Source organism: Pundamilia nyererei, unplaced genomic scaffold, assembly GCF_000239375.1.
Source record: "Pundamilia nyererei isolate P.nyererei 1_Seehausen unplaced genomic scaffold, PunNye1.0 scaffold00080, whole genome shotgun sequence".
Taxonomy (NCBI): domain Eukaryota; kingdom Metazoa; phylum Chordata; class Actinopteri; order Cichliformes; family Cichlidae; genus Pundamilia; species Pundamilia nyererei.
The window spans coordinates 1226007-1236163 of record NW_005187481.1 but is presented as its reverse complement, the minus strand read 5'-3'; the positions used below and the strand labels follow the sequence as shown (position 1 = coordinate 1236163).

Sequence of the window (10157 nt, the reverse complement as noted above, 5' to 3'; positions counted from 1 at the left end):
GGGAGCAAAGGAGAATCTCTGATTTCCCTCTACCAGGACCACTCTAGCATTAAAAAGGAAAGAGACAAAAAAAACAAAAACAACCCCCCCCCCCCCAAAAGAAACAAAACAAACCCACACATGAGAAAATAGTGTTTTCATCATAATACTACAGTAAGATCACGTACTAGTTATTCTGATCACCCTGCTTTACATTTACAAGCCTATAGCTGTGCACTGATAATCCTTTCAGCCTGAACATTAACCATATGGTAACCTGATTGTGTCCCCTGCCCCCCTGCAAACAGATTATGGGCCATTGCAAGAAATTAAACTGCGGTGTTTGTTGTAAATTGATGCCAGTTTAAGTGTCAATTTTCCACAAGCACAGAACAACATAAAAATAAGCGCTTATACCTCCTCAATTACCCCTGCTTCCTCATTGACCACGTCTGACACGAGCGTTCTCGTTCAGAGGGCAGCGTCTGCTGATACACTCATCCATCAAATGGCGTACAATGAAAGCCAAAACAAAGCTTTTTAAATACCAGAGAGCCGACTGCGATTAGATGTGGAAGTTAAATGTCAAGACAACTTGTACAAAAACATGGCTGCAGTTATGACGTCCCCTCTCCGTGCATGAGCGCGAGCTGTGCCGCCGCCTAATCAGGACACAGTGGAAAGAAGTGTACTTGAAAACTCATGTGTACCCCCGTAGAAACACTGCTGATGTTCAGCATTAATAAATCAAAGAGGTGCTTCACTATGAACACATAAGGGAGAAAATGAACCGGCAGAGATTACAAGGTTACAGTCCAGGATACATGGAAAAGAGCCTGTGCAGCACTGTGCTTAAAAGGAAAAGAAACAACAATTTTAGAGCCCAAAACGATTAATGACAGCACCTCCAACGCCATGACAACTTTTTTCTCAAAGTATTAACTTTTTGGTGTGTTGTCACAACATACGATACTTTATATAAATCAGACTTAGTCAACCTTTCCAATGAGAACGTTTACGTGACGGGGGCCGTTTGGCAAGAAACAATATTAAACACAGTCATGGCTTTATCAACACTACCTGAGTTACATTTAATAATTCTGTATATTTAGCGGCTTTTTTTCTGAAAAGTAACAGCCCAGAGCCATTCTTTCAAGGAGGATTTCTCGTCACTACACACAGATTTCGTCTATTATTAATTATAAGATAAAAGCAATTAGTTTACATAAAGTGCTAATAATCCACACATTAGCCAAATCAGAGCTTCTAGAGAAAAACCTGGACAGTTGCTTTGTTGAGTAAACCGATCTTGATTTGCTGATGGTGAAGGAAAAAAAAAATAAAAAATTGACATCACAGCTGGTCAGCTAGCAGATTTGGGCTGCCTAGACTTGGATCTTACAACATGAGCCTTTAGAATAATTTTAAAAAATATACACATATCCCACCATCGAATTTAGAAGTCGTGCAACAAACTGAACACCCTTAAACATTCTGAACTGCACTGCAGGCCACGCTAGCATCTTGGCTGATGACGTTGTAGCTCTACATAACCCTCACAACCCCTCCCAACACGCATGTATGGATCACACGGTGTTATTGCACACTGGTTTGCAAACGTAATAGGTTATCCACAGTAAAACATAATAGCATTTAACTAATCTTCACATTTGAACAGTTTGAAAAAGTGTCTACTTAGGGAACTAAGATTAGTATTGCAATTGTTCTGTTACTGTTATCTTTGTATGCCGATGAACAGTGACCTCCAACTCGTGCGTTTCCACCAGTAAACATGCAAGAAAAACGATGCCGTACAAGGCAGAAAAGTAAAGACCAAATTCTGAGTCAAAAGAAAAAACAAAACAAGAAAGTACATTGTAAAAATGTAGAACAAGAGGAACTGAACACAAATACAGGCAAAATAATCTGTATTGACATCCTGAGCCTTACTGCTGAACAAAAAGCACAAAATGCAGAACACTTTTGTGGAAGCAATGTCTCTTTTTTCCTCCTCCTTTTATTTTACCTAACAGTTTGTCACCAAGCTTATTCCCCAACTCAGAGTTCATTTAATAGAATGTATAATGAACCTCAGTTTAAGAACAGCCGGTGACAACCTTCTAATAATCTGAAATGTATGAAAAGCTTCAGGATGAATTTAACGGAGACCTTATTTTTGACTCTTTAGCACACCTAATAAACAGTGAAACAAAGGGGGTGGCTTTCCTTCAAACTGGGCACTTTTGTACCTGTGCTCTGGGGTCAAACTGTAGTGCAGATAACACTCATGTTAGGTAAGACGAAACAACACAAAAAGAAAACGTGGGCAATTAAATTTTCCCTTACTGATTTAAGACAAGACTCCCTTCCTGGATGGGGCCTCACCTATAAGCTCCCATTTAACTTAGAGTTAAGTGGGACCCCACAGACCGCTCCCCAAAGAATGCTTTGCAGAGTGTTCTCCTTTCATTCATGATGAATTCAAGCTTGCACACAGATGTGCATGTATATAACGTCTAACATATCTACAATGAAACTTGTGAATGTGTAAAAGAAAACATGACTGAGGCATGCTGTAGTCAGACTGACTGCTGCCACAGGTCAACAGGATAAAGGCTTAGGGAGGTGCAGTCCAAAACACCTTCCTTTTGATGAACTCCCAAACATTATCACTAAAGAGCCATGAGACAAACAAAGATCGCAGCCCAAAGTGTCCATTCGTCATGTTGGAGAGGCACCAATCAGCTCCTTTTTAACGTCCATCCAGAGCTTATGTGTTCATTTTGATGCCCCCAGAGAAGTCCGTTATTCCACCCGAGATACCATGGAAAATCTGTCATGCTAAACTATCAAATGTTTTCACAGTTGTCACTTCTATCCAACAGGATTTGTGATTTCCAAGGTAGATAACTGCAGCACCCAGAAGAGAAGAAGGTAAGTACTGTAGGCCATCTACCTCACTGATCAGGTCCATCCTTGGTCTCGCCGTAAATTACTACCCTTTTTGGATCTACAGGAGAGAGGAGATGAATTAGGGTGATCAAGGATTCTGTGTTTATTTTAAAATGTTACGCATCATTTCTTAAAGCATTAAATGGCCTTACTCTGAAGCATATTAAGGACTTAACCCCTAATGTGCCTCAGCATTTACTTAGGTGAATGTGGCCATGCTGGTCATTTCAGTGTCTCAGCTAGCACAGAGGATTTCATAAATGTGTGATAACACTGCCGTGCTTTATCCCATTATTTTTTCTTATCTTGTCATTCAATACGATTATTTTCTTTCTGAAGCATTTAGTAATGGTACAAAAAAACAAAAAAAAAAACACCCCCCATCTTTCTTATTATTACTACTGTCAGACATAGTGTATTCTGGACCTTAACTGCAAATTTCAAACGGTGGCTTTCAAATAAATTAATATTGGAATTTTTTTTTCCTTTTTTCATTATAGAAAACTATGGGTAAAATGAACTAAATCCAATCCTAAATCCACAGCCATTCCTTGCTTGGAAAACAGTGCCAACACATATATTTAAGACAGGATCTTTGTACCTTGTTTTTGCAAGTTGAAAACGGATTCCATTTCTGATGAAAGGAAACAAAAACACACATTAGCTCATCATGAAACATTTAAAAAAACAAACAAAAAAACAACAACAACAAAAACAACCAAAAACAAAAACAAACAATTAAAAGAAAGCAACAGCAACAAAAAAAAGCAAATACGTAAACATTTTACAAGTTAGTGTTTTACACAGTTGACAAAATCTGAATTTAGGTTCATGCTTGATGCTGTTAAACAAAATTATACTTTCACATATCGAACAGCAATCGCGAGAACCCTTAAATGACCACTGCAAAAGGAAAATAAAAGCCCCGTACATTTCAACAACTGACATTGAATTTTGTTTGCTGTTGGTGATTGACTGTAGGGCTGCCACAAACGATTATTTTGATAGTCGACTAGTCACAGATTATTTTTGCGATTAGTCGACTAATCAGAGCATGAAAACGTACAGCTTATTGCACCAGCATGCATCTGCTCTTATGTAACTATCATTAGCTTACAGCTTTAAGTGTTTAAGGTATGTGCTAACTAAAAATAAAGGCAAGATGATAGTTTATTCAATTTTAATTACATTTGCAGATTGTTTCGGTGAAGTTTAATAAACTCCTTGCTATCTAAAATATAACAGGACAACGGAGTATATTCTCGAGCATCTCACACTTCTGATAATCAGCTGTCTGCTTGACGTTTATTCAGCTGTGTAAAAACTATAACTTTAATCTCAGCCAAACTGATTTACTCAGGAATAAATAGAATACTAAAAAAAGCCAAACAATAAAATTTTTAAGTTATCTAAGTGACTTATATATGTTTAACCTGAGTAGCGAAAGACGGCGGTGGGTTTGAAAACTATTTGCCCAGAGTCCAGGGTTCTCACTGGCTCTAGTGAGCTTTGCCCCGGCTAGCTATCGAGCTAGTGGGTAACAGACTTCGGAGCGCTTTTCAAAATATGTGGCGTCTTGATAAACTGAGCAGATATTTGAGGTTTACACAGCTACATTCTCACCTGAAAATATGTTAAACGTTTATTTTGTGACCCAGAAAGAATAATAACAGTAATTAAAACTAACTAGCTGCCGCCATTGTTGGAAACTGAGCTGGACTGCGCTATGAATTCTGGGACAAAGCTACTACTTCTTCGGGGTTTAACGGCAGCTGGCATCCTTGTACATGCAGTGCTGCCATCTTCTGTTTCAGTCCGTTATTACACTCTTAAATCCTACTACTTATTCCTTAGTCTTTTGTGATCTTACAAAGCTTCAAACGACGCACCGACTGTTAAATTTTTGATAGTCGACATAATCGTGACTAGTCGTCTAATCGTGGCAGCCCTAATTAACTGCAAGCATATGTGGTGACTAACCGTTTACCCAAAGGTTGACTGTGTTGACTGCAAGGGGATTGGCAACTTGTCTACAAACAATCACAGCTTGGAATCACTCTCAGACGTACTGGTAAAGGTTTATAACAAACTGTCATCCAATTTATAAACAGAGACAGACTGATTGTAACATAGTGTCAAAGTCAGTAGTCTGCTACACGTCTCTTTGCATCGTTTTATCACAGTTAATCTTCATGTTATCAAACCGACTGCATGTCATTGTTAACTTAACCCTATTCAATCACAAATGGATAGCAGACTGACTCCACCTTATTGCGGTTTTATCACCGCCTTAACACAAAGTCACTTTGAAGACACCAACTGACCGAGTGCTCACAGACCTGGTCCTGTATTTGTAGTAACTTTTTCAAAGGCAACGAAACTACTCTACAACTACCATTTGCCCTATCAAAAAGCCATTTTTGGAAGGTAATAACATTTTTAATATGGATAAGATATTTCGGTTGGTGAGGTGCAAATATTCGATTTCACCTTAGCAAAGAATCAAGTCAAATTTCATATGAAGTCATCTATGGCTGACTTAGTTCATTTCTTTGGTAGAACTGTGAGGCAAAAATCAGACGCTGTCTACAGTTACTCAGACTGTGTGCTGAAGCACTTTTGCTGAGGTTAACTGCTACACTAATTTTAACACAGTCAGAACAGGTGGTGCCAAAACAGAATCTTAGGCTAAGTCCACACCAACATATTTTTATTTTGAAAAGAAAAGAATCACCACCCAGATGTGCATTTGAGGAACATTTCAGAAATAATTTTGGTCCAACACCTGAACACACATAGCAAGATCATTTAGAAAGCATCATGATGTAGAAAAACTATAAAACAGCTGCATTTTATCAAACAAGGTATTCAATTCAATTCAATTTTATTTATATAGCGCCAAATCACAACATAAGTCGCCTCAAGGCGCTTCATAGGTAAGCTAAACCTTAAAGAAATACAAGAGAAAAATAGACTTTTTTTAAACATGGCAAGAATTCAAATCTGGTTATTGGGTTAATGTTTTTGATAGAGCAGAGAGTGAAACTTACCTTTAGTGTGATAAGTGACAGCAGCTTTAACGTCAAAGGACCCCCAGCTACACCTCGTGCTAATGTCTTTAGAGAGAACCTGTTCTTTAGATGAGCCAAATAATAAAGTGGTTAGCTGACCCTGCGCAGGCTTAGCACCGTTGTCTTTACTGGGGGCCAACACAGCAGTTCCTGCACCTTGTGTCTTTTCCTTGCCACATGGCTGCAGCTTGTTCTCCTCCTCACTCATCCCATAAGCAGGAGGACAAGCATTGGACACAATGCAAGGGATACAAGTCCTTTTCTCAGGGTCTTGAACCAAAGGCCCAGGCTCTAACAATGATGGGCTAATGTCAAAGCAAGGCTGGGCAACCTTGGCTGCAACAGCTTGACACTCGCTATTAGATGTGACCACAGTAGTTTTGTCCTCTCCGGGCACCAGCCCATTTCCGCCTTCTGGGCCCAAGTTGGGCTCATTAATGAAGGAAAGCCCCCACTGATTCTGGAAGATATCTCCCAGGGCTTTCTGATTTGTCTGAGCCGCTGGTGGGTCAAGGTGACGAGCGCTAGGGAGTACAGGTTGCATATTTAAAGGGTAAATTAAAAGAGTACACTTTCTAAGCTCATATGCCTCTCCATCTACAGGACTAGTTGTGGAGCTACAGTTACTTTCCAAAGGAGATGCTACATTGTCGCCACTTAGGATAGACTGGGCTGATGGAATACTACTAGCAGCAGGAGCTAAGAAGGTACCCACTGACGGGCAACCGTTTCCATTTCCAGAAACAGGACCATTAGTAAAACTAGCTGAGGTGATGGTTTTCATAGCAGACATAGGGACCTGTGACAGTCTGACAGGAGGAGGCAGTGCCTCTCCTCCACCTTGAGCTACTTTGTTGAGGTTCTCTTTTACTTTACTTGCATAACTGATCTTGGGAACAATTTTAGCACTGCTATTGTCCACAGGAAATACTGGCGGAGGCTTGAACAAAGTCCATGAGTCCTCTTTTGAAGGTGAAGAAAGCTTGCCTTTGTGTCTTTCCTCAGTTTTTTTACCCAAGGTGCCAACTGTCTTTCCATCAGAGTTTTTCCTCTGAGATTCACCCACTGAAGCCTCTGATACAACAGCCCGTTTGGCTGTCGACTGAGTTTCTACTTTCTGGGTGGCTCTAAATCCATCGAGTCTCGAGGTCATTCCTTTCTCATTTGTCTCTAGATTCAAAGCCCCCAGCTCCTCTGTAGTGTGGCCCTGCTGCATGTCTCTCTCCTTTTCTCTTATCACATTATCAGTGTTCTTTGTATTGTTACATCTGGTCTTGCGTTTCTTCGGAGTAGTATATCCACCTTCCGAGCTACTACCGTCATTGTCCTTGCTAGAATAGCCATTTGTAATTAAGCCACAGTTTACGACGCCATTTTGAAGTAATACGGAGTCCTTCTTATCCAAAGGCGGGCCCTCATGATGACTCAAATCCTGCACCTTCTCCTTGTCATTTTTAAAGTCCATATTCTTCTTATGGTCCATTCCTTTGATGCTTATTTTTGGAACAGTCGTGCACAGCTTTTGCGTCGATTTGGGCTTTGCATTTGTATTAATTGTGTGTCTGTTAGCATTGATGCTAGGTGGATGCGACATGCCAACAGCATTAGACAGATGTGGATTCTTCTCTCCCTCCTCGTCACTGATGCTTACTTTTTTATTGCCTGAAAGGGGAAACAAAATCAGTTCATACTGAAATTAGGGAACACATCCACCACCTTTCACCTGGCAGAAAACCTCCACAACTACTACGTTTCCTGAAAGTCTGTGTCAAATAATCTGTTTCATACTTGGAGAAACTACAAGGCTTTTATAGATTTTTGTGTGTGTGTGCGCACGCATGGTATCACAATAGCAATAGCATGACAACACTAGCAAAAAAGTGACTATGCAACTCTTAACCTAAACAAATCCAAGTAAAAAGAGATGCACATTAAACGTTTAAATGTTTTTTCTAGTATTACATATAAACCACACCCATGATCTCTTTATTGGGTTTATAATTATTCTTATAGTGCTGTGTGAAATTAAACTTCCTAACAATCTTCCAAGATGAGCTGAGAGCTCACTACATGTAAAATTAGATATGCTTCACAACTGTCAACAACAAAGGACTCTTGCTTAGCTTCCCCCAACCCAGAGAATATTCGACATCAGAGACAAGTTGTTGCAAGGATCGCTCACAACAGCATTTATGGTACACGCACAGAGGAGCAATAAACTATTAACAGGCCCGTGCACGGCAGAGACGCATGGGGATTGCTGTGTCAACGTAGGACTTTCCATTCACAACGGTGCTGCCTCAATGTCTGTGAGCGCAGCACCCAATGGATTGCATACAGTCTCTCCTCTCTTACACACTAGCAATCATACACGTGCATATAGACTCGTAAGGACGATGCTTACAGTGTCAGCTCTGCGCCACAAAACAAGACATTGTCCAGTTGTTCCCTGGCTTCACATTGACTGGACAACATGCAACAGGCCTGTCAATGATGGCTAGCTTTAGCTAATGTCAACTAACCAGCGGCTCGGTTTCCACCAACACGCCCAGGAACTGTTGTGCCCTATCAGCACCAACAGCAACAACCACAGCAGCCAAAATGACAGCAGAGACATGCCAGAACAGCAAAGTAGGTTGCCTGTACAACAATTTCTAACTAGCTGTGGAACTACAGCATTAGCCAGCAGTGATAGTCTAACATGGCTGACAGGAAATGGCAGCTCAGAACATTCCAGTGGAGCCGGCTCGGTTTTCCTAAGCTGGACATGAGCATGCCGAACAAAAAAGACACAGATTTGACTATTGTTGAGGACAACTTGCCGTGCACTCCTATCAAATAATGCACAAAGAACACATGGTAACATGGCAGGGGTTCCTTGAGATGATTAAGATGCATTTGCAAAAGAAAAATGGTTGGCGAAACCGGCGCACAAGGTCAATCCCCGATGTGTCAAACCACCACAGCGACAACTGTCACGCAACGTCAGCTAGCGAACTTGCTAACATAACGGTGAGTTCTTCGTCCGGCTATCCGTCAAAAAGGGCCAAGCTTTTCAACAGCTGAAACATTTACCAAATTATCTCAAGGAACCATATATAATATGAACTAATAGCTAGCTAGCAGGCTAAGTCCTCAATCGCGATTTAGTTCAAATTAGTTAGCAAAAGCTAGTCGGCTCACTGACATTAGCTGACCAAGGCTAGCAAGCATTAGCTAACTTTTCCGGATGGCCCAACCTGTTTTCTTCGTCTGCGTTTCCTGATGCTGGCACTGGAAGTGGCTCTGATCATTTTTTAGACAAGTTGACTGCTGAAAAGAGTGCCTGTCGTCTCCGTGGTGATGGTATTGCCTGTCTTGTGCCCGGTCTTTGGGCTGTTCCTCCATTGAAGTGAAGAATGTCGGACTTGTTCAACCAGTATGTTAGCTCACTCAAGTACAGGACAGTCCAATCACTACCAGAGTAAAACGGAAGCTATTTGAAGCCTCTGTAAACGTCAGCAGTAAACGTCTAAAAATGGCTCTGTTTTGGGTGGTCACCGCCACCACTCAAATCCATGTCTAGTTATTTGTGCTGAGTTATGCAGGGGAATATTTCTCAACACTTTTTTTTCTGTCAGTGCGTGTATTTAATCGGATAACTGACAGTAGAATAACGAAGGAGCGATATTGAAAAAAATCTTTCGGGGTGGGCGATACCGGGGTGGGGTTCGTGTGCGAACAAAAATCACATGACCGGAGGCGCTGCCACGTCTCAAGCCAGTGGACACATGTTGGTGATGGCGAGACCAACCTCACTCCCAAAGTGGAAAAAACATACTTATTGCAAATTTATTAGCAATGCACTTGTGAGTGTTTAATCAGTAAAGAACATTGTTCCCGTTTTCTGAACAAGCAACAACATTACTCTAATAATCTTTGCGTATGCACACAAATAATAATCTAAAAATATAATATCAATTGGGTAGTTGGTGCAATTTAGCACGAAGTGAATGTATACTAGGGTTAGGAGGCATTAAAAAAAGTAACATGCATTTAGTGCTTCCCATATTTGGCATCGCCCTTGTATACAGACACTTAAACATATACATGTGTGTGTGTGTATATATATATGTATATATGTATATATATATATGTATATGTATATATATATGT

General features: G+C 40.6%; 1 protein-coding gene across 1 annotated transcript in view; it reads right to left on the bottom strand.

Moving 5' to 3' along the window:
- Positions 1-89: 89 nt before the first annotated feature.
- Positions 90-10157, bottom strand: part of nufip2 (nuclear FMR1 interacting protein 2) — a 10767-nt gene continuing 699 nt past the window's right edge. Inside the window, exons 2-5 of the mRNA XM_005737925.1 lie at positions 9242-9408; positions 5982-7664; positions 3533-3565; positions 90-2989 (exon numbers count right to left, since the gene is read on the bottom strand). Of these exons, the coding sequence (XP_005737982.1) occupies positions 2937-2989; positions 3533-3565; positions 5982-7664; positions 9242-9408 (1936 nt within the window). The 3' untranslated portion in view covers positions 90-2936. The remainder of the gene's footprint in view (positions 2990-3532; positions 3566-5981; positions 7665-9241; positions 9409-10157) is intronic.